The 25811-nt window shown below is 39.9% G+C and overlaps 1 protein-coding gene and 1 long non-coding RNA gene across 11 annotated transcripts in view; one reads left to right on the top strand and one right to left on the bottom strand.

The window, feature by feature from the left end:
* The window catches only part of LOC111243239 (cGMP-dependent 3',5'-cyclic phosphodiesterase-like), a 126052-nt gene that overhangs the window by 60076 nt on the left and 40165 nt on the right, over positions 1 to 25811 (bottom strand). For 6 of the 9 annotated variants that reach the window (XM_022788458.2, XM_022788459.2, XM_022788457.2 and 3 more), the window contains 3 exons: positions 22835 to 22887; positions 17126 to 17245; positions 6035 to 6103 (listed from right to left, as the gene is read on the bottom strand). In XM_022788458.2, coding sequence (XP_022644193.1) covers positions 6035 to 6103; positions 17126 to 17245; positions 22835 to 22887 — 242 coding nt within the window. Of the gene's footprint in view, positions 1 to 6034; positions 6104 to 17125; positions 17246 to 22834; positions 22888 to 23525; positions 25115 to 25811 lie in introns of those variants that run through there. The other 3 variants (XM_086977051.1, XM_022788460.2, XM_022788455.2) reach the window with 3 other exon arrangements.
* On the top strand, positions 7088 to 12980 carry LOC111243241 (uncharacterized). Of its 2 annotated transcripts, XR_015318808.1 has the most exons (3): positions 7088 to 7315; positions 10609 to 10993; positions 11162 to 12980. It is a non-coding gene; the product is annotated as an uncharacterized LOC111243241 (long non-coding RNA). The 2 variants fall into 2 exon arrangements; XR_015318807.1 differs by lacking the exon at positions 7088 to 7315 and having other exon boundaries at positions 9591 to 10993.

Genomic DNA, 25811 nt, shown 5'->3' with positions numbered 1-25811 from the left:
CAGAGATACGGAATGATTGCTTTCAATACATCGTCATTCATTACCCTCATCGCAACGGTCATTGCGTCCGGCAGTGCAATGCCATGACGAAAAAAGCAGCGACCCCGCACTGTGCCTACTGTGACGAGGCATTCACTAAAAACAACGGTAAGCCTAAAATAACCACTGCATTGGCCAACCTCAAAGGCGCGCATGCTTTGATTGAGGTCACCCCATACATCCCTTGGCCGCCCCTCACGAAAGTCGTGTTAAATAACAGTGCGTCACACGTTCTCTGGCACATACGTCGCCAGACAGAATTTTATTGCTGATTACGGTAGCAACGCAGTCAAAAAGGCTTTCAAGGTCGCTCCAAAGCCCTTACAGCTCAAGCAGCAGAGTTATGGCGGCTAACTTCGCACTTGGCAATGACCGTTCGTCTCTGTTATGAGGGACGCATTCATTTTTAGAGACTGCATGTAGAATTTCCATCTTAAAGGGTCAACCAGGTGGTAGAATATCTTTATGTACGAGCGTTACGGAGCTAAGACGTCTGTCCAATTTATGCGTCTGTTACACTTGTTAGCGTTTATCATGAGGCAGCGCTGGCAGGTACATACCCATGAATTTGTTTCGGTGCATAGATGTCGTTCGAGCGCAAGGGCTGTGGTAAATAAAGAGGCGAAATCAATTCCAAGACTACGAGAATGTATGCGTAATTTGTTATAAGACCTTACCACCCCCAATATCATAAATGAGTCATCCTGCTTATATTCAAAACAAAGATCGTTTGTCTCGATCTGTAGAATTCATTCCATAAGGCAAGTGGAAACATAGAATCACCGTTAATTGTTTTCAACATACCTAGTCTTTGTCTAAACGGCTAGAGTTATTAAATGAGGCTTACATTTATCTGTTCCCAAAAGCGACCAAATTCTATTCAAATTTTTCATCCAAAGGACCTGACATTTCGATACAATATTATCGGCCCTCTCGCTCTGGCCTGGCGATAACACTCTTCTCTAGAGTTATCAGTTCACGGGTGCTCAGCTTCACTTAAACAACGATGTTAGTCTATGTGATTATTAAGCACTGCAAGACGTACTATAAGTTAGTAACCGTTTTTGATTTAGAACTACAGAGGTTGCTTAGCCTGATGTATAAGCCCAACATCGTTTGCTTTAAACGTACTCAGTCATAATTTATCTGCTTCGTCTGCTACTGCCTACTTAGTAAGCTATTTTCAGTGCCAAAGTCTTCATTACACTTTTTGTGGCTGTCATATTCCACAAAGAAAGGCTGCCATGCTGTAAGCTTCCAAACGGACCGGAGTCCACTCGTTATATGCACATTATTCCTTCGTCAGGAAAGAAGTACGATCAGAGCAACTCGCCAAAGACAGTAACGACGAGAAAATCGGATTTCGCCGTCAAGCAGGCGTAGAAAGAACTACGATATCATAGGGGTAAAAAAAACACTGGTCCATGCAACGCTAGTTACTCGGTGCATGATAATACTGTCTGTCTTACCAACTTACTTAAGCAGTCAATCCTAGCGAGAAACCATAGGACCCACAAAAAAAGAGAGATATTGCGCCTAGTTAAGGGACGAGCGTACCACCGCTTTATTATGACTGCACTTGCACAAGACTGTTTGTCAACAACAATGCTTAAAATAGCTTCACAGGACGATAGAGAAAACTTAAATAAAAACATGCAGATTTTTGCTCCCCACTCTCGAAACCGTTAAAATGCCGTCAGACATTAGTTAAATAGATTTTCTTACTATTAGTACGCTTGTGCGCATTACTCTGAGCGACCACAATCATAATTAGTTAATAAAAGAGGACATAATTAATTTAGGCGTTTTCTTTCTTAAATTTAAGCCTGTACCTATCGTCAAGCATTAGCTTACTCCTATCTGATTGCACCTTAGTCAACGGGTAAAATAATATATTGTTGAAAGAAACAAACAGCTCATAACGTAATAGAAACCGTTCTGTAGAAACAGCTGGCAAAAAGTCGAAGGATAGCCTTTCAGCGTCACCTACTGCATTAGCGTTACTGCTGTATGACGTTTCTAAGAAAAAAACAATATTAAAATAGTTGTTAATATGTATAGCAACTTGGACATAAATAAGTCACGTATTACCTTATTCCTCATCGTAGGGCAAAATATAGGTAACGACATGGTTAAAATTTTTTTGCTGATTTCTCTTGAACATTAGTTGGTAGTCGTTTGCTGCCATCTCGCGTACCTACTGGAGTCGAAATAAACATTTGTACGTCGACCTAACCATGCTACCTCTGTATCCTATATTCTTTAACATTTCCTGCTAAGTCAATGTCCGGCTATGGGAAACCACAACTAGCCTTCAATAATTGGTATATTTTTTCTTCTTACATCTTGAGACAGGCAGTGGTGGCAACAACATTTCAGCTGTCGTAAATCACCGTTTTTCCGCGAAGTTCGCTCTTCATTCTAGGACTGTTTAAGTACTCCTCAGAGGATCAATGCGTAAGGTACGGCTTTAGCAGAAAATACGGTTTTAAGAAGGCGTTTAGCGACTCGACTTAGCTGAGCTGCTTCGCTGCTTTTCTGAGCAAAAGGGCCCCAAACCAGGACCGCGAATACGACACTCCGATCGTTTGGAATTCATTCGGGAAATGATATACCTTGTAATGAGTAATACTTAACAATATAAAAGCTCAGCGCTTAAATATAAACGAAGGATTAAGGTCTACGACAAATTGCAATTATACTCAAAAGTTTCCGAATTTTTGTAGTACCAAACTATTTTTTTGGAAAATACTGATTTTGATGATTGGAATAATTAGAGTGTACAGTTTGTATGGTAGTACTAAAATCATCGATCCGACCTATTACTATAGAGCTAGATCGAAGCTCCGACATTGCAGCACCCTATACTCGTGGCTTGCATTGCAGTCAGTTAAAATTATGTCTTCTGAATATATACAGTGGCACTTATTTCCAAGGGATAAAAATATTTCCATATGCCATTTAAATGGACATGTCGTTTTAATATTCCAATAAGGATAGACTTATTTACTTTAAGCGCACTGCAGAGACCATTAACTCTCTCGCTTTACAATTACTGAACAGACATATTTCGGACATGTCCTATATTTTGTCTTTTCTAATAGCGCAGATAAAGCTGACACACAGTCAGTATACAGTACGACAGCAGAGTTGCGTCGGGTAGATGTTGATATCGTTTAAAAGCTGAAATTTGGACGCTAAGAATGTGCTAAGATTGGCATGCCTTTAGTCCGATGTAAAATAGAACATTTTGAAGATCGGTAACATAGATAGGTTACCTCGTTGGTTATATTTAAAAATGTTATAGGGCTATAGGGCGCAGATGGTGCTCGGGTTCGTACAAATATTCGCCCCTTATAATCGAGGTGGGCGATCATCGGACGCAACGGCTCAAAGATGGTTCTGTTAATTCATTGTAAAAATGTTTATGTGAAAAATTATCCTGTTACTGGTCGGCCAATGTACAAATAAAGGAGGATAAACTATATGCTTGATGATCTGTGACGAAGTCCACACTAACGCCAGGGGAAATGATACTCTGCGCTTGGTAGAGCTGAAAAAGAATTATGCATTATGAGCAGCAGCTGCACCTTGTCAAAACGATTGGTATTGACCTTTGCGGTCAATAACGAGCATGATTACAACAAACTACTGAAATAAAATTCAGCCGAACTGGAAAATTTCAATGCGTTCGCCCTATGGCTTGAATCTTGACCTATCAGATTAACGTCTGTTTCGGTTTCTGCAGAACTCCCTAAAGGTGCTACATCAGTCTAAATAGGAAGATGCAGAAGCGCATTTGTCGCAATTTTTTTTTTGTCTGCAAACCATAAAACTTCTACAGTGATGGAATATGCCGATACCAACAAATGGCAAGAGGTTCTCCATTAGAATGGTGCATATCAATACTATTAGTACCGTGTAAAATAAAAATGTGTATAAAATATTTGCTAATTTAGCTTAAAAACGGTTAATATTTTTTCGACAACGCAATAATATTCGGTAAGAATCTAGTTGTACCGAAATTTTCTATGTTTCAATACGCTTTTTAACATCCAACATATTTGTATACTTTTTTGTCGCACAGTCATTTACCTTCTCTCTTCTTAGCCATATGTTATTCTTGCAAACTTTCTAAAAGTAGGTCGCATTAACATCTAGCTTCTTGAAGGAACTGTCGTCCCCTAATGTTTCTAGTATATGATGTGTGTGTTACACAAAGCGGTCGAAGTTCCAGATGCAGGTCGTTTATGTACGACCACTCGCTCCACACAGCTTCATCAATTTCTAAGGAATGCCGAGAAGTCTACGAAGCGTAAACGCACGTTTATACTCGGTGCTCTGCTTATCGATATAATCTAGAGGTCCCAACTGTCCAACCGTAAGCGTGGCAGGAATGAGAAATAATGCATACTGCTATAGGTCAGGCCATCGTTCCTATTCGATGTCGACCTCGATGCCTCGAAACGAAAAATCTGTCTACTATTGTCGAAGAGATAGACCGAGTGTATTGTTATTTAGTACAATTCTTTTAGTTACATAAATTTTATTACTATGTATCGCTATGTACTGTTCAATTAGTACGTCGTGAAATGCTACTATCATGAAATGAAAGTCGAAACGCCGTTGGAGAATTAACTGATGTAAAAGTATATGAACGCGTTTCATTGTTATTTAATCAGTTTCACTACTGTGTGTTAGAGAAGCTGGATTTGCGGCATGTAACTAAGTCCGATTATATAAACCTAACCTAAATATCTTATTTATGTGTGAGATGCTTCATAGAGCGTATAAGGTTAAACAAAAAGGATACCAATACTTCTAGTTGACCCGTGTCTTTGATTCGGAAAAGCAGCTTAATTAAAAACAGATGATTTCAATCAAGCCTAACTTAGAGGTGCTAATAATTCTTCGAGTAATGCGAACAGGAACTACGCGACTTCATTGATTTCTACATAGTCTTAATGTGAGTCCACGTAGAAATAAATAATCGCTTAAGTAATTGTTCGAGCTTCGACAAGCATATTTCACAAGTCGTCTTCGAGTCAGACTCCATTGTTTTTTCGTTCGTTTTATGCAATGTAATACTACAGTTTTATTGTAGCGGCTATTTCCTATTGCTAGGATATATAGTATTCGCATCTTAGAAATGGCTGCAAAAAGGTTTGTGGACGGGACCAATTCAAGGCGCGGTAGTCCCGCGGAGCCGATTTTGCTAAGGCCGACAAATTATGCAGTCCTAAAGATTTATTGATATACTGTTACATGAGTCTCACCGTTGAGACTGAACGCATAACGTTTACCTTCGAAAACACATAATCTGACAGAATAATGAGTACCATCGAAGATGAGTAGTGAATCATAGTGTTACTACCAATTTCGGCCGAAAGTTGGCATGAGATAGAAGACCGTGTACGCTTTAGAATAACAACAAATGATAACAAGGATAGCAGTATACAATTTACCTCTTTCGGCTGAGCATAATCTAATTTTAGGTAGGACGCCTCAATTTTTTTTCTAAGCAATTAGATTTTGTTAGCAAATAAATTTATCTATGTACGCTATGGTCGTTCGTGGAGAACTTGTAGCTTTTCTCCCAACCCATAGTCATTTAACAAACCCCAAGTGACTATGTCAACACGTCTACAATAGCCGACTAGACGTAAAGCTGCTTTAGCCTTAAATGTTCTTTATTTACAAAATTGTGTATGTAGCTTTCAGAGATGAGAGACAAGTATGTAACCTAAGTGGGTTGCACAGGTTACGTTAACAGTATCACTGGATTTAAACGATTTCAACAATAAGTGAAAAATGCCTGGCAAAATTCGGCTACTCAAATACTGGAACGTGTCTTTTTTGATGATATTGTGGCTTATTTCTTTGAAAGCCATTGCAGTTAAATACGACCTTATATAGCGGGGCTTGTCAAGATACCAAACAGCGGGAAAAAAGCTTAAGCTTATTAAAGCTTCTCGAGGTCAGTGTACTAACTCACCTGCGGTACATCGTTCAGATTTAACGGTTGGCGTTGCTGCAGGACCGCAATAAGCTGGGAACCGTACGCCTGCATGGAACATAAATGCACAAAAGTATCATCAGTATTATTACGATTCTTCGTGATTGTGATAATAGCATCCAAAAACAAGAAACCTATCATTGTGTAACAAGATTGAACTGGTTTATAAATATTTAAGTGTTAATTAATAAATAATAAAAATTAAATTGATGCTAAACCTCCGCATTCATATGCTTTTTCCTATCTATCTCCTTTTTAAGAGCTGGCTTACTGGCAGAGCTAGGTCTGGATAGTTGAAGATAGTAGACAAAAATCTACTGTAGGAGAAGTATTTCGAAAACTCATGGGTAGCTTTAACTTAGTTTATTCAAAATATATCATTAAATAAAAAATCGCCTGTTCGTCAAATCAAAGAGTTTCAAAAAATTGCAAAAAGTCTGTCAACGACCTAATGCTAAGCGCAATTTCTAGGTGGGTCTACGTTTACATCGTTTCGACTCGAGTCACTTCATTACCAGGCAAACGTTTTGCCGAAGAAATTAAGTGCTAACTACAGGAAGAGATGGCCTCGTCAAGTAAAAAATCTACCTACTGTACAATTACCCTATAAACTTTTTTTAGCTTTTAGGTAAACCATTGTTTCTAATAACGTCGCTGTAGAATACCCCGTCTCAACTCACCCGAGGGTTTATTTAAATTTTTATTTATGAATTTTCTAAAACAAAAGCCCGAAGATAAGAGCTCACATTAATTTTAAAAAGTGGGATATTATAGTACAGTTGGTTTGACATTCCCTTCCCTTGGCGTCAATGAGAACCCGTTTACCCCCTACAGGCACTAGAGAATTTAAATAGCCTCATTTCTGCAGTAACAGATTTAGGTTTTCTTTACAGCTCCAAGGTGATTGTAAGGATTTTCCTTAATTTAAAAAGATCTCCTTTCATTATTTTCTGGCTAAACTCAAGAAGCACTATTTAAAATTACTTTCCTGATCTGTAACTTCTTTTCTTTAACAAAGTATGAGCCGACTAAGTTGAACTGCGGTTTCATGCGACTCTAGTATTGTTCTCTTCGAAAATGCTTGAAAACACGCAAAATCTGCAAAATTTTGTCGATCTATTTTGTACTCACGTTTAGATTGCTTACACGTTGTCTTCCACAAAATATGAGCTATATGACCTGTAAGACATTTTCTCAAGAAACGCTGAAGGATTGGTTTCCCCTGGACGAGGTCAATTCTGACGATCGGAAAATGTTCAGGTAAGGAAACGAAGCAGTACTGACGGAATTGTGACCTTGATTACTACTTGCACTAGCCATATTATTATTTTAGGCTGCACGATAATCAGTTATTATTGCTTATCGTGTATACATACGTGTTGTTCAACAAATGACATAACAAGAATGTCCACAGCATATACTTGAAAACAAACAATTACGGATGCGGGAACTCGATAGTATTAGAACACATTTCCTGTTAATTAACCGAAGCATCCGAAAAACTATCATAACTGAACCCCTTTTACGTATATTTCAAATGAATACGCATTTTCGTTTGTCCTAATATTGTAACGTAGCCTGCGGGACGCTAAGTATTCCAAGCAAAGGACAAGCAGCGACTAATTTATTGCTAATTACGAATACCGTCGCATTTAATTGCTTTCATGTGATAACTACGAATGATTGTGTACGCAGTGTAGTTCCAACGCAAAGAGCTACTGTGACTTTTTCGATTTTGTCAGAATGGGTTGGTTTTTTATTTCATTGACAACTGCTTTAAATGCCGGCAGCCATTACAGCCGTTCACTTTGTTTCCTCGGCCTTTTTGTTCTCGCGTAAATGTGTCTTATAAATGTGAGCGTCTAGGATTGGCTGGCTGGCTGCCTGCCTTCACGAGATGCAAGGACTGGCATAACTTCGAAAAATCCGTGATCTATGAGCTCGTGTTAATTCCAATTGATGACATGCGCCTGACCTAAAGAACGCTCTGGAACCAAGCTAATCGTATGGTACATCAATGCTCGTACTGATGCACTTGTTCGAATAGCCGGCGAAGAAAGACATTGCTGTGTTGGCGCAATAGGCAACTCGTAGACGACTGATAAGAAGTTGTTTATGAACAAGCAAAGAGCCTTCGCAGCCCCGTTGGGTTTCATTTAGTGGCCGAAGCACAATTCCAGTGAGCACGTTAACAGCTCATTGCTGAATGGTTTTAGCTAACCGGCTTAACCAAAAATGCCCAGAAAATGGTTATAGTAGTATAACAAAGGCCGCGCGAATAAGGCCAACAAATGGGCGAACTTCAGAACCGACGGGTAGCTCTGTGGTTGGGCGATTGACTGCAGATTAGATTTTGCAGGAAAAAAGGCCAAGCCCATGCAAGGTTAGGTCATAAATGCCAATCCACTTAGCGGAACTATCCACCACCTGAAAGGGTAAGGTTGCACACGATGCAATTAGCGAGTACAACAAACTCGCTAATTGCATCGTCCTGTACCTCTTCCTGTCTCATACATGCCGCTCTCTTAACGTAGCACATTTTATAATATTCGTTTAGATCCATATAACTACCAATGCTAGTAACTTTGGCTTGCATACTGACAGAACATCAGTACTACCTATATATATATATTTTATCCTTGTTACAATTTTTACTGGGTCATGGCAGGTACACTGATGGACTGTTATTTTGTTAAACCAAAACAAGAGCATCATCAAACATATGTAGTTCCTAGTTGCTGGTTTAAACGATTTGCGTTTGTCCGGCGGTAGGTTAGCTTATGTAGATTAGTTAACTTAGGCAGTTAAAAAAAAATGCGGGCAGAAGAACGCTGGCTCATGACAACCACTTCTTGCTAAGTACATCGTATCTTCGAATCTGAAATGACCATCTCAATTTGACAGGAGACTAGGAGGAGTAACTTAATTGAAAGGCTAAAAATCTTTCTAGAGGTAACAGCAATATACTTTGAATTTTCCCCTCTTCACCCGGAACATTAGTCTATTGCTATCTACACCCCCATTTTAAGACCGGAGTGTCATAGATACTCCGGTCTTAAATTGGGGTTGTACAAATACATGTACATGTATATACAGCAATATGACACTGTTCACCTTCCAGTGATCAGCCTCAATTGAACGTATTCCCAGGTCGATGTATTAACGGCCAGATTGCTTGAATATAGATCGTAATGCGATAGGGGGTTAAGAAGCGCGAAGACGCGAAACTCAACTGCAAGCCTTCTTTGACAACGTGCAGTTTGTGTCCCCTATTCTAAAGCATTGTAAATGGAGGTCTTTTTTACAGGCGAATTTTTCGTTTATCGCACTCGTGACCGGTCATCGTGCATACAAACATTCGTACGCGCAGATCAAGCACAATGTACCTTTCTCAATGGCACTTTGCTGTGGATAAATATTAATATGCCGTGCTGAATATAACTTTGGCATTACTAGTCAGATTCTAATTCATATTTTACAGTAGCAATCTTCAGCAATTACAAAGGCTGATTTCGATCGAATGGGTGAATGTAGAACTTAGGAATTGGTCTTCTAATAACCATCTAAATATGGCTCGATTACATATTGGTTTTAAATGTATTCAATTGGAAACCTTAATTTGTATTAAGTGGTATGCGTCTGCATTTCTTTTCATTCACTATATCTTGTTTAGTGTAATTATGTTCTAAAACATTTTCTGATTAATATAATAAATAAAAAAAAATTCTAATTCCAAATTCGCTCTTCAATCTCTGAACGCTAGAACGCCACCGTCGTAAAATTTGGATAATCACAATTAACAATAGCCACACGGCCAACATTTTAAAAGCTGTGACGTAGGTACGCTCGATTCAATTTGCATGCCTGGAGCCTTCGTTAATGGAAGCGCACGCTGAAAACAAAGTGCCATCGACCTTAGCCAGCCTAAATAAGGACAAACAAAATGTTGATTTTGAAAAAGGAAAAATTGCGCGCACAAAACCATCTCTTTGAGCAGAAATACACGCCGCTCTCCTATAGAATCGAAGTCGTCCCGTATTATTCAGAATACATGTCCGTAGAGTTTCCGTAAAAGAGGCTGATCCACAAAAAGAAGGGAAACCATTATTTTATACGTATAAAGCATACGAGCGTTCTAAGTGCGTCCGTTTGTTGATTTTCACTTGAGAAGACAGATTAAATGATCTATGAAATAAACCATAGTCTCTAATGTAAGTGAAAACGAACCCCTGCTTCCTCAAACGCGACGCTACCTTTTGGACTATATGTTGAAAAATTACATACGTAGAAAGCACTTGCCACAATTTAGATTTAGTGTGAGTAGTAATACTATTATTATTATTATTATATTATATATTATGATACTATTGATACTACTGATTATATAAGCCAGTAAGATTTGCAATATTTGAGACGATCTTTAAATCATCTTATCTAGGCATCATTTTTGACTGTTTTGAATGTTGTGGTTTCGTTAGAAGGCGATATGCCACAGCGACCTTCCTGGTTTCCTGTCGAAGTTCTAGCAAAAGCTGATTGACGCATGTTTGCAGATGACTTCGTGGGGCACACTATCAACTCGAGTTGTTGGAACGTCTTCCTTTCTAACCAATACATGCTAAGGTGCTTTGCTGCTAAAAGCATTGGAACAGCAGAAAGTTAGAAAGCTGGATAAGACATTGCAGAAGGTTCACAGTGGCGAACGATTCCATTTCCTGTGATGGTGGCCAAACGGAAGCTGGTCACCAGACGAATCGTACCCTTCTCCTACCGTCTGGCGGCTTTTCTACTGCTCCTCATGTTGTTTTATGTGCTTTTTTTTTGAAGCGCACCCAGGAAAACAGACGTATCAAGCAGCCACCCAGTCGTCTGGCAGCCAGTCAGGAAACAGATGGCCAACGCATCGAAAGTACCAGTGGCGTCGGGCAGCTCTATAAGGTATTCAATAGAGACCAAACTTAGATCGGGCAAGTCTAGCCTTCTGACATTATGAACTATTCCAGAACGACACACGCTATTTTTCTTCACCACTTTTTTTCGTGTCAGTCGGTTTCTCGTCTTGTTGCTAAATCGCCTCACTACCACTGCTGTCCCCCTATCTTACAGGCCCACACTATTCTGGTCCTCGGCCATCCCCGGATATCCTGCGTAGTTACGTGCTGTCCAGCTACATTATGGCTTTCCTACGCCTCTTACGATTTCTTTGTGTTATGTATGATGAATGAGGATCGTCGAACTACGGAAGTGCAGGGATCGCAAACGACGAGACGGATCACGCGTCCATTGCAAGTGTTATGGTTTGTACGCGAATGCCACTTCCGAAACCTCTTCTTTTTACTGCTGAGCGAGCCTCGTTGTGGGGTATTCCGCTATTTCTAGATTCCTTTTCACATTCTCTGCTAGCACCTGATTCTGCCTGTCTCCTAACCTGCGGTACGTAAACAAACTGTCGGCTAGCGCAATTTTCATCTTTGTCGTAGATATAAATTAAAAGCAATAAAAGAACCTTGAACATTAAAACAGTTTTACAGTCAAAAGAATGACGACCGCGATTAATGGACAATCGTTTTTGTCTCAAACTGCACCCGGAAATTATCACAATAGTACGACCCGTGTCCGGGGTCGTTGGTGCTCTACGCCTGTGAAAGTGCCACGGTTCTACTCTATTGCAAACGTTTTATAAAAATATCACCGAACCAGCAAAACCGAACAGCGCCATCACGTTCACCGGCTTGACGCTACCACGGGTCGATAATAAATTTCTACAAGTCCGATTATCGCGTGCGTCCGCCCAATTATTTTTAGAAGTAATTTTGCGATACGTTCTGAACGGTTTCATCAGATTGTCGCAGACCGCAAGGCCATATCTTACACATGAATACCACCTAAAAAAACAATACCTTGAATAGGCCTAAAAAACAATGCTTAGTACTCGGCAGACGCGTTGGAATTTTCGGAGTAGTTATTCACGATTATCAAATTTTACAATGATCGGCGATTGAAAACGAATGGTGAATATTACCGAAACGCTCTATTAATTTTCATTTGTTTTTATAAATTAACAAGCCAATAAAAGATTGGCCGTCTGCTGTCAATATCTCAATTGTAAGCAACTGGGTCAGGCGTACTAATTCCGGCGAGGCTAGATATGGAATTGAATAATAGAGCACATTATAGATAATTGTTTATACGTACGGATAATCGTGAATAATGTATGAGAAATAGTTGATCTTTCCGTCCTTCGTTCTGTCGTAAGATACACGTACATTCTCTGCGCCACCGTTTATGTGTAAGTAAGGGAATGGACTTTCCTCTAATGTTCAACGAATTCGAATTGCTGTCCTATTTCGTTCAGATAACCGACTTGGATACATCTAGAGGGCGGACTAGGGATGTAGGTATCGGTATTCTCGGACCGTTCTCCGAACATTAGAACGCCATCGTCTAAAAAAAAAGTTAGCTCAAAGTTCCGGTTACCTATGACATAATAAGCAGCATGAGTTGTCTATCTACGAATAATCGTTTGTCTGTGTATACAATGCAATAATAGAATGTGTGGTGGGTTCGAATTCCCAAATAATAACAGTTCAATATGTGGCTCAGAAATACCAAATCATGTCGTATATGTGAATACCCCTATATCTTCATCACAAGAACCCATCTTCCCACATAAAGGGAGCGTAACTCTTTTGACAAGTATAATTGCACTCTACGGGCTTTTGATTTATTGTTTTTTTTTTATTTTATTTTATTATTCTTTTATTTTGGTTGCTTTCTTTTGGTAAATTTTAGTTGCAACAGATTGCGCTTAAAAATAGCGCTAAGAACTAGCATGCAGATAACGTCTTGAGATAGCATCCTTTATACCAAAAGCTATGTGACCTTCAAACGGCATGCATCAATAAACATATGTAGGGTTCATAAACTCTTTCTCTCTCTTCATTAATATTTTTTCTATTAACCTCTAACCTGGGTATTTTTACATGAAGCGGACAAATCTATGGGGCTCGATCTGATTTTCCCGGAGTTTTCTTCTGTTAGTCACTACCTTATTACATCTGTCTCTTTCCAGTGCATTAAGTTGATCTTATTATACAACCTAGACTGAGTCAATATCACTGATGTCAAGAATGGGCCTTATAAAGTGGGTGACATTTCATAGCAATGCCATACTCATGGGTATTTTGCGGTTCTTGTGTGACATATGGACATGTTGATAACAATACACTCGTTGAGCAGATCATACGCCAAAACGAGCAGAAAAAGAACAGGCGGAGCAGGGCATACCCGGGACCAACACAAGCCCAAGGTGGGAATAATTCTACTAACAGTTACGTTTGTCGATTACTGCATTCTTCTTGGACACCTCGATTATATACCTTCAAAATTAGGCTGTTTCAAATGCACACATGAATACTGGTTGCCAGAACAGGGCATCTAATTAGTATTCATTCGTACTACTCGAAGAAAAGCCAACGTATCGATAAATATGTTTGTCCCTAATAATTATTGATGTTAATAATTACGTTTACAAATGATTGTTCTCTAAGGTATCATTATGTACCTCCTCCGTGGCTATCTCCGTTCAAAGTAGACCATTATAGGTCATGTCCATGCTGCTACTGAGCCCGCTGCCGCTGATACGATCTGCATTATGCTAAACGCAATATACTCTCTAACGGCTTGGTCTGCCCGCCTGCCTTCTCAAACCCTGGTATTAAAATGTAGTGGCCTCCCCCAGTGGGGTCACAATATCCCTCTCGCCTTATGCTCAGTGATTTTTGTCCCATTATCTGATCGCGTTCATTCTATTCGCCAACACTGTGATCGGCCGTCCTTTTAGCTCGGCTTGGTTTTGCTTACTTGCATGTTCGCTCATTTGAAGGCACCCAAGGTTTAATCGTGTACGAATCCCGCGTCATGTAGGGCGGCAGGCGTATGCCTGCGCAGGTAGCCGTGGCGTTCCTCAGACCGCCCGTTCAAAGCATTTTCTCTTTAGTTATGTGTCTCCGCTTCTACCGCTTGCTCGACAGCTTTGTCTTGATTTTCTTCTAATTGTATTGATAAGAATTGTGACACCGCTCAGGTAGATAGTAACTTGTTCGATTTACAACGCTCACTTGCGGATCAAGGAGATACGCCAAGGAATAACGGTGGTAACTGAACCAGGATAGTCAAGCTGCGTATATGTATGAGATACAAAAACCCTCTGGCCGTTGTTAGCCTTGAGCTGGATCAGTTATTTTTTTCTCATAAAAAAGCTAGCGGACTGCGGTCCTTTACAGTACGCAACAAACATGTCTTAGACGTACTTACTAGCGTTCGTGCGGTTGATAAAGCTTTTTCGAAACACTAACATGTGGCGTTGCCAACAGACAAAGCACATGCTGCGGACTCTTGACTAACTTCTAGGAACCAATACGTATACGTTCGTTTATAATCATACAGCCGCGCTGTTTAACCACCGTAGAGTACGTCTTTGGCTAAATAATTGACTGGGTATTAGATTGAATCCAAGCAAGTTAATCAGATTGGGATTTCGGTCCGGGTCTCGCCTGCCTCGAAGCGATCCGGCATGCATGTACACGTATTGGCATACATCCGCGTATTACCAAGAAGATAGATCCGGGCTAGTTTCAAGCTGGACGTTGCCAGCCGCCTTCGTTTTGGCAAATACCTCCGCCTCACTTCCTGACTTCACCGGGGGTGATGCATTGGAAGTACAGCTCTGGAGTCTTTCGAATTCTCTCTAAGCAAGGTCACCCAGTTCAGTAGGTACCTCCTGTTACCGCCTCCCAGCTTTCCCTCTCCCTTTTCCATCCGTGCTCCGCTGTTCCACGTGCTCTGTATCTGACAAGCGACAGCAGCATTCCCCGAACGCATTCAACCGGTATATGCAGACCTTTAACGCAACTTTTAACTTTTAAACTGTAAGCGTACGAGTAGAAACTGATGCCAACAGCATTTCTGGATGAATAGCTTATACGATACGGGTAATTTATACTCTAAAAGAGGATTTTCTTTTTTGCTAGAACTAGTATCAGTGAGATCATAGAAAATAGAAAACATGTCGAAACATCGTTTTTAGAGAAGGACGTTGCTGCAACACTTCTAAGCCACAGATACCCATCGTATATATCGTTTACGACTGCGTTGCCATACAAGCTGAAAACAAAACAATTTTTAAAATAAACCTCCAAATTCACGAGGCGTTATAAATAGATAAAAAAAAATACATATATGTATATAATATATATAAGTAAATAATTTATTTATATACTACAGCGTTGGATTTTACTAGCTTCACGTAACTAGAGACTCTGTAGGGTAATGATGCTTAGAGTTATGCTCTTTTATTCGTTGAATGCCTATTACCCTATAAATGAATTGCTTACCTTATTAAAGAAAGATACAATGCGAAAAAAGACAAGAGCAGACAACTGAAGATACAATCATAATGAACTAATTACCTATGCCAGATACAGATCAGTTCACCCATCTAAACTGGTAGCTACTTTTAACTAACTATAACTCCTGTGAAACCTTAATACACTAAGTTACCTCCAGATAAGATGACGGGGCCTGTATTTTGAATAGTTCACACATTAATATACCTTTGATAACGTTTATGATAGAGAGTTTATCTTTTCATTTGAGCTCATATTGACGCAAGATCTACAACATTAGGGATGAATGGAAATTATTTATACGCGCTGACAATTGCTTGTTTGACTTTTCGTCGTATTGTAGAGAACAACAGCATCTACTCGAAGAAGTTTAATTTCAATGGATAGCTACTAAGGCATTCTATAGGGTTGCTCTAAGGTTCTAAAAGTTCTGCTCTAAACGTGAAAAAGCCAAAGTTCTTTGATATACATACCAAAATAAATATACTGAATACTTTAGCCTGGACATTGCCTAGAACGTTAATTGATGAGGTTCAAATAATAACTGTTTCTTGATTTACTCCGTATACCTCTCCACTGTCCGTTTACTTTTATATGTTATAAAAAAGTGCATAGGCATGATATAATTGTGCTATAAGCGAAATTCTATCTTGAATCCTGACTGCAAGAATGTCCAAAGACAAATGTACTTGGTGAGAAGTGATGTCCTCCAGTATGGAGCAGAAAAAGAAATGAATAGTTCCTTAGTAGCAAAAAAAGGCCACACTCATCCTTGTTCGAGACAATGTCACGCTAGATACGAAAACGGTCGTTTGAACCGTTCAGGTGAGAAAAGAACCTGAATGGAAAGTTCTTTTGCATCTACCATGCGAGTCAGACCTCGCACCCATAACTCACCATCTCTTTAGTCATGAATAAAACTTCTAAAAGTACATTTGATTTCTTCTTTTAAATAAAGAGTCTCAGTAAATGGCCAGATGACTTCCGCAATTTCAGATAATATAAATAGATTGGCTCAGAGATTAGAAACCGTCGCAGACAGTGACGGGGCAACGAAGAAAGCGTCATTACTTATGTATGAAACTAACACAACGCCGACATCTAGATATTTATAGATTTCCAGTCGAGACCAGATAAGATCACGTAAAGCAAACAGGCCACTAGCGAATCAGGCACAAAATCGAACGCCGTTGCGCTGACATCTTGACGTTTCTTGCAATTAGAGAAATGCTTTCGGCGCGTTTCCATGTCGATGATGGAATAGACGATGACATTAGAATGGAGGCCTCTTATCGAGCCTTTCCTGACCCTGCTAATCGAGCCTTTCCTGACCCTGCTAAAGTTAGAAACAGGCACCAATATTTGCGGAAAGTTGTACTGGCTTATTTCCGACAACAGGAGCGGTGGTAAGCAGTCTTCTTTTTAAAGACATACCGTTGCAGGCAATTTGGACTCGATTATTCCAATATGGAATCGACGATTCTTAGTTTTGGCTTGCATAAACTGTTCCAAAATGTGTGTAGAATCAAAAACAATGTTTCCTGTATTATGATATATGGATAAGAGCGAAAAGAGTAAACTCGTGGGAACAAAATGATCCGACATTTTACGCTACTACAACGTCCCACAGCCGTTACTTTTGCTCCGATAAGACACTACTTACCATAACGTAAACTTCGTCTTGTCGCCCCTCGATGGCGCCATCATTAATGACTCGACAAGCTAGATCTTCTTGCTCGGCTGTTAAAATGAAGGCGTGCGAGCAGTTTGTCATCTTCCGTAGCTGAAAATGGAATCAAGACAATAACAACAGCAAAAACGAACTATTAGACAGACCCTACAATGCGATAAAATGAAATAATTTCTAACTGGGGTGGTGAGCACAATGTGTGCACAAACGAAGACCTCAGAGGAGAAGGTAGGTAGCAAGCATAAGCACCAAGGCTTTCCTTGGTTGGTCATTGTAATATTATCTTATTCGGCCTTGAATCGGTTAGGAGAAGGCCGAAAACACACCAAGATTTTATTCGCGCCTATATTGGTCAGCATGCCTTTAAGATGCCTAAAAGCCTGTTGAAGTCCTGGTCTTTAGTGAGCTGCGGCGTGCAAAAGAATGTCAACAAAAGGTTTTCGTCCAACACGGGAAGATCTGTTGCAGAGTGAACCACGGGTTTCGACTAAATTTTACCTATCTTCATAGTGGTGGCCTTTCGTAAGTAGAGCCAGTAGACTGTTTTTGCTATTCTCACTTCCATTATTTAACCCATCCGGAAGAGGCCCAGGTCCCGCCGTGAAGAAAACCAATGTTTTTTTTTTAGTTGTGTTTTCACTATGGTCTTTGACCTGTCAAGCTACGGAGTTAGATTTCAAACTGTGCATGGTTTCATCCTAAATATAAATATATAGTTCTGGTATATTTGTAAATATGAAAACGTGTAATGTTCTTGCGTCTCGTTCGTAGCTAACTTCCTCTTCACATCATATACTTTTACGTAGTTAAACACTTTGGACGAAAGAACAGTGACATTTTTTTGTTCTAGCATCTGTGCTTATGTAGGTGCTATACTTTTATGTATCTCGGCTGTGAGAGGTTTTCTACGATAAAAACCATGATCTTTAACGCGCATCCTAGGTATAATAAGACAAGCTTACTTTCTAGTATTTTACATCGATCCTTTCTGTGGCCAATGGAGTTGATACTGAAATCCGCATCCAAATGAAACAAATCCAGACGACATGGACATCTATTCACATATTGCATATATAGTTTACAACTTTCAGATGAGATTATGCCTATTCGATTGATACATAAACCGCACTGTATATCATAACGTGGCCTAAGGCGATCCAGGCTTGGATTATAGGCTCTTCAACTTCAACAGTCGTCTAGATCGTTTCAGTTATTTGCATAAGGCAAAACACATGATTATTATCCCCGATAAGGTTCTTCTTAACTATAAGGGTGCTTGCATTCTAAAATCGAAACGTACATACGCATATTAAACAAACGACGTCCTGCCACTGAGGACCTCTAGCATAGGGCTGTTACAGAAGCCAACGATAGTAGAAGTAGTATTGTTTTCCTTCCTTCCTTCCTTCTTTATCTTCGGGTAAATTGGATCGTCTAGCCAGAAAATGACAACTGATGTGCACACAAACGACGACAATGTGTTACTGTCGCCCACAAGCGCGGATAGATTCAGCCATATTGAGTAGGTGGTACGCTATACGGCTGTGACACGCGGTTACGAAATACGTACACCCGAGGGCTCGTCTTTGATACCCAATTGCTGCATGTTTGAATGCTGCTCGTTATTTCACTGCCAGCTTTACCTGACACGTACAGACTCATGTCCACCTCGAACGATGTACTTGTCTATGTGGAACAAATCATTTATTTTTGTATATCTGTACTCTGTATAGAGTAGAATATTACTCTTCCGTAGCGCTCACACCTACAGCGGCACAGGTGGATAGTAACATGAGTCCATGATGTTTGCACTAGTTTTAACCGATTTTGATGAACAAAGGGTTGAGAGACTAGGCTTTGTATCAAATGGAAACGGCTTTACTCAATACGTTTATGTCAAATCGGGAATAATACGTTGCTTTAAATGTTGTTTTTTGCGGACTGTTTATCAATGTGTTTGTGTCTCAAGTCAAAAGAAATACTAACTAATATTTAAAACAGGGCTACCACCTTAAATAGATGCGCTTAAAACAAATCCAGGTAACGTATTTTAGAGCTATGCCATTTCAAAATTGACAGTTACGAGAGCGTACGGAAACATGAACATCAATGAAATCAATATAGTTATGAGTCTGCGTAAGCTAAATCCTATATTTCTGACCCCTTTGAAAGGCTTAGCTTTCCACTGTGAAACCAAATTCAGCAGCGTGTAAGATTTTATTTGGGTACACAATTAATTAGCTAATTATATCGGAGTATCAAGTACAATATGATGAGTCATATTGTACAATGTATTGTAAAATCTACAGTTAACTGGCCTAGTAATTTCAACAAAGCGCGTTACTGTACATCTTTTTACTATAGTCGTATATACGCGGACACCTATTTTGCTACTGCTAAGTATTCCTATAAATGGCTATGAAATTTGCACCGAATTCTGTCCTCGACTATAACTGCCGGAGATAAGAACAGTTGAAAGAAAACACACTAAATAAAGCATTTTATACGCGCTATTTTATTCCCACAGGGAACCGGCTAAACATTTCACCACTAGCATCAAGCATAGTTTGTCTTTGACTTGTTTACCTTCTCTTCGGCGTTCTTAAGACTACGTGAAAAAAGTACGACAAAGGGAACGTATCATAGATGTGCAGCATTCTACTTTCCTTGGGCTGTCCCCTAGTCGAAAAAAAAATAGCGACAAAATGTATCACTTGCGACACTTGCTACATGCGTCAGACTTGCTGCCGGAACATGCGCCTTCACATCCTAGGCCAATTTTGCGGAACAGCGGGTGTTCGTGCGTCCAGGCACGTATACACTGGATTGTATCGCAACTCGACATTGACTCCGGGGGACTCAGATCGACACATGCAGGGGCCACGGAGGAGTTCAATGCCACTAAAATTCAGAATGACCAAACGTGCTGTGTTGCCTTGTTAAGCGAGGCTGGTCTTGACTAGAAATTTCCTGTAGGCCGTGGGCCTATCTACTAGAACAAACTTCGACCGGCTTTGTGTCGATCGGCTGATTTTCTGGAGCTGTTTGAACGACATGCAGGAAATATGCCTTTAAATAATGAAAAAAAAAAACCAACCAGAACTTCCCTTTTGTCCAGATGTCAGATTTTAACAAGGGCCGAGGAAAGGAGAAAATAAGTTGAAGACAAATTAGGAGGAACACTTCTTTGTTTTGAACAACCTGTCTTTTAGTTGTTTCACTACTAAACCAATATTAATCAACTATAACCGTAGAAGATAGACAGAACGAGTGTCCTTAAGCATGAGCCAAGACTGGTCTTCGTATTATGATAATTCTTGTTTTTCAGTAACAACAAAACTATGGTCTTGCAAACAAGTCGTCCAGGTATCTCTATTTACCCCGGTGTGCATTTTTAAGAACATCTCCCACTGCAGAAAGATAATGATTAGTCCCAAGTAACTGTCCGAAAAGCTTTACGGGATTTATCTATAGACGTTATTGATACTGCCATATGTTTAAACACTTTCTATGCCACTATTTATGTATTCTTATTTTGTCAATCTACCTTTGTTTCATTCATAGAAAGGTACTGTCGTCGTAGCTTGTGAGGACCGCATACCTCTGTATGTTAGCTCAAATTGGACAAAAAACAGAATAGACTGCAATGAAAAAATTCCACCTCCAACTTGCTGCTTGAAACAAACTTGCTATACTTCAGTACGCTAGGTTACGTAGTCACTATAGTGAGTCTAGTCGAAGTGTATGGTGAGTTCTCTTCAATGCGAGGTATTAATAGATACAGCCGTACAGTTATTTTTAGCATTTTCTTAAATGCGTAAACGACACGGGACCTATGAATAAGACGAGCTGACCCGGCAAATAAAGACAAGAAACAAATGCCAAGAAACGATGGCGTCTCTAGTAAAGCTTATTTGTAAATGTGTGCCTTCTGTATATGTATATATATATATTACATATATGCCCTATGTAATTATTCGATGGGGCGGCATAAGTCTGAGAGGCCAACGTACATTGCTTTGATACGATAAACCCGACCATCACTTGTTGGAATTTCAGAGTTATGGCGTATTGTTACCGTACTGTTTCATAGGTCTGCTGGAAAAAACAGATAGGTCGAGCAAGACGCGCTAAGTATCGCGTAAGAGCTCAAGATAAAAACAATAAAATAACAACAAAAAAATAAAAAAAAAAAAGGGTATATATAGACTAAGAGAAAATGTATGATATTACGAAAAAACGAGTCCAAATGCTTGCATACCAGCACCGTTTAAAACATCACAGCTACTATTCACTCTAACAAGCAAAACAAGTTTGTGTTTGTTGTTACAAAAGTAAACTCAAAATTCATTTGTATATTTAGCTAGTAATCTATTCAGCTGTCTCTTTTTAAGTAAGAAATTTAACTATCCTAATTACACTATGTCCAAATAATTAAGTTAATCTAAGTTAATCTAAACAACTGTAAAAACTCATTTCGTACTCGTCCAAATAACCCTGTATATACCTGCAACTACTTAGTCGCTAAAAACAATTGTTTTTTGGTTAGTGGCAGCGCAAATGCAAAGCTAAATATTCAAGGCGAGACAGTAAGACGAGCCTAGGTGTTTCGTAACTTCAGTTTCGTTCGTAAGTTACCGTCATTCGAATGACGATACTGTAATTAAGACCCACGCGATATTTAATATTAGATCGATATTTTTAGCCTGTCTTCTACAAACGTACGGAGAACTGGCTTTCCGGTAGCGGCGTACGTCCGTTGAGATGGCCCTGTGCCTTCAATACGATGTAAACTGTGAGTGTCACATCTAACATTGGCTAAGCAGACGGCCTCATAGTAAAAAGCGCCAATGTATTTGATGTCACTACTCGACAACATACACGGCGGGTCTCGAACGAAAACACCATATCTAAAGCAACACATCATTCTAACTAACTATAAAATGTCCTCCTAATGAGAAGATAAGATCAACGTGGCATATTTGCCCCATGCAGTCATTGCCGACTTGTTCTACCAGATCTAGTTAGTGCGCGGATTCGCGTTTAATATCTGTGATATACGTCCATATACGCAGACCGCACTCATGCCGAGGCTTACATAGCTGTATTTATTAACCTTAAGCTGATAAAAATTATGGCTAATACGGACACTACGAACGCTGATCATTAATTCTGCTATCTTAAAACATCGAGCTCTCTAAGCAACACTGAAGTGCAAAACTTTCCAATAACAGCCCTCCGACAAAAGCTCAATTAAATAATTTACTTCGGGAAAAGAACACCGACTTTGTCGGGAAACAATACAGTGTGGAGGGGGGTAACCGGGGCAATGTGGCAGGAGACGTAAAGGCGTCGTCTTCCTGATATCCAATGATATCAAATGTACAATGTGTCTTCACACTTCGTACATAATGGAATTCTGACAAATAACGCAGTCCCAGCATGGGTCGAACCTAGTTGAATATCATTTGCCGTAATCTTCAGTGAACTGAATGCCTTCGACTATTAGTTGTATGTGAACAAGTCCTTCGAATGACCTCTTCGATATATTACTAAGGATCTGCCCCTCAAGGAGGTCTAACCGGGAGATTCCTGCTGGAGCTATTGGTTTTTCCAGCAGACCTATAAGACGACATGGTAGCCGAGTAGCGATTACTAGGAGAAGTGTTAAAGCTGACTTACGTAACGGTTGACCTTCGAGTGAAGTTCGCGACTCGACGATCCAAAGAGGCTTCCTGAAAAAAAATCAACGAAAAATGAACGTCAGATCATATTTTGACGTGGGCAAACCTTTCTCGAGATAATATATAAGAAATCATATCAAGAACACGAAATCAGCAAAATAGTTCTATTTGTACAAATTCTCAATATAATTAGATAAAGTTTTCCGTACCGTTCTGTGTTGTAGAATTTTTCTTGGGATCTATGTACTACTGCCATACCTTCTGAATCTAATGAACAACTCGTCAACATCACATGAGTTATTCAACATTGTAGCAATGAACTGACTAGATAGTTAAAACAGGGAATAAACACAGGTCGTTGTAAAAGCGTGATTCTACACCTACAAGTTTTGAGTTCTCCAAGTGTACGCCATTCGTGCTAGTCATTACGAGCAATCCATCATCAACCGTAACCAACGTATGTAAATTGTTAATTTTTATATACCGATGGTAATCGAATAATTCCGCTTATTTTCCTAAAAAACGATGTTTAACAGCTCAATATCGACACAGATATAGATATTAGTGTGTTATTACAATTGTTTGCATTTTCCTATTTTAACATGCATATATTTGTTTAATTATATTTACCTGAGCGCTCTATTTTAATATAATATTACGCACAAGGAAAAATAGCGAAGACTGCATACCAGTATTTTGTATACTAATCGCGGCACCAGATAACTTCCCAAAACGGCTCGCGTACATCCGTACATTTATCGACGTTAATGGCGCCAAGTATTCTGTGCGTTCGTCCCCCATAAATAGAGGCAAACTCCGTAGGGACTTCAGATCAAATTGTTGCCTGAGTTGGTGCAAGCGGTTGGTTATCCATTTCGTGGGGAATTAACGCAGCGTCTTTCCCGTCCTTCGTTCGGTCCGTCGTCACCATTGATTGCTACCGTTTTGAAAAAAAGACCCATTAGGAGTGTCCAAGAGGGATGAGACCGCCGTTGACAACGGGAGATTTAGGAATCTACAGTTGACGACAACCAAGGACCAGTGGGAATCGGTACGGCTTGGGCGTCAAAGAAAGCACGAGATGCGGCAATAGACAGTGAAGCCCAAGCAACGTGCAAGACCAGGGGCTGCAATGTGCACAAACCGCGAAAGAAAGTTGAGTCCAGTTTAGACCGAACGATTGATCAACAATCTGACCTCAATCCCGGGGGGAAATAGTGCGGTGCCTGCAGTGAAGGTACTATTGTAGTTGGAGTTGTTTTCTCCTGAGCGATGGTCTTTTTTATCTCTGACTCATTCAGATAGTGACAGGAGTCTTAGAAAGACACACATGCTTGTTCCTAGGTTGTCTCGTTTCTGGGACTGCTCGTAGCTTGCAAGCCCATACCAACTTGCTGACATCGCTCCAGCAGCCGGCTACTGATAGATCTCTCAGAAAAGAGGTCCTAGCCCTAGCTAGAGCCCGGCAGGTAAGGCTACCGCTAAAATCGCTGCCGTCAGTTAGAATGTAGGAGGAGTAGAAAAAAGGAAGCCAGTGACTGGTGAGCTGTGATCAAACTGGGGAGCGAAGAAATGATGCCGCAGTTTCGCATCCGGGTCAACTTTGACGTTGTGGAAGGGTGTGCAGGTGCGGGAAGGCGTGGCCACAAGGGAAAGAACAGGGTGCTCACAAGCGGTGCCAGAGGTTAAAGGGAGTGCAGGGAGCGGTTTATAACACAAGACGCTACGTGGAATTTTCATTCTTGGCGGCAAATAAGCGAGTTTTGGATCACTATCTACCACGTATCATTGTGCTCCGTAGGATTTGTCCATTTAAACGTCGTGTAATGTACCTTCTGTACATAGCTTAGTATCGTTAAGGTTACGGAGCTTTAGAAACAAGCCGACAACTTCATCTTCAACGCCTACGTGGTAAAATTACATGCTGATCTCAGTATGGTGCAACGGATGTACTATAATAGATGATCTTTACTTCGTCAAATGCCTATTGATGTACGGGATAGAATGTGAATATGAATCGTTGAATCCTCAATTCATTCCAGACACCCACCAAGATTTCTATGCAGTAAAAATATCCTCCAATATGTGGGCTACATTATTTGTCGTGTCGTATAAAGACGTATGCAGATCGCTCCCTTGAATACTGTTAAACATTTGCTGAGCATCGTATATTTCTAGGGTACCGTTCTTCTGTGAACTTTCGAAACTGCCACAACGTTAATCAAAGGCTCGAAGGGTGTAACATATGTGTACGTTTCAATGACTACAAAGGCGATAACAAATTATTTTCGAAAAACAGAAACGCCCACTTATAGAATAAACTTCACAACGAACTAGCAACAGCAACGCCAGAAACGAGCGCTCTGCGAAGTCTCCATCAATGAGCACATACAAAATAAACGAATAAACGAAACATACACTTGACAAAACATTTGTAAACACTTGTAACGTATACGAATCCATTCGCAAATGTCTGTCTCGTGTTTATGAGCACAGGACCTAACAGGTCTTACAATCGCTATAAGATTTTTGTAAATGATAAAAATACAGAAAAATCAAAGACTATGATAGTTAATAGAGGTCATCGACCATATTAAGTAGCAAGTTGTAGAAAATCAAATTATCGTTAATGGTTCTTTTAGGAATCGCGAATTACACGAAATGGCGCATTTGGCCTTTTTATAGAGTTGTCCAGATTTCCATCACATAGCTTCTTATTGTTGAAACGGCAATAGAAACTGCCGTCCAATATAATATAATGCAATCCAATTCACCATCGTAAATGAACGTTGGTGAATGAACGCTTTTCCAGGAACTGGCGATTATCTCACATACATATCTCCTTTTTGTCTTATTCTTTCTCCAACTGGAGAATATTTACCGCATCATTTTGTTGTGTTCCTTTCGTAACTCGTACGTGCACCCACTGACAACACAGCCGTACGATGCTTTTCCTACTACTTATGCTATCTATT

This window comes from Varroa destructor, unplaced genomic scaffold (assembly GCF_002443255.2).
Source record: "Varroa destructor unplaced genomic scaffold, Vdes_3.0 BEIS01000001.1, whole genome shotgun sequence".
NCBI lineage: Eukaryota > Metazoa > Arthropoda > Arachnida > Mesostigmata > Varroidae > Varroa > Varroa destructor.
Note: the sequence above shows the minus strand (reverse complement) of the source record. Positions and strands in the feature narration are given on the sequence as shown.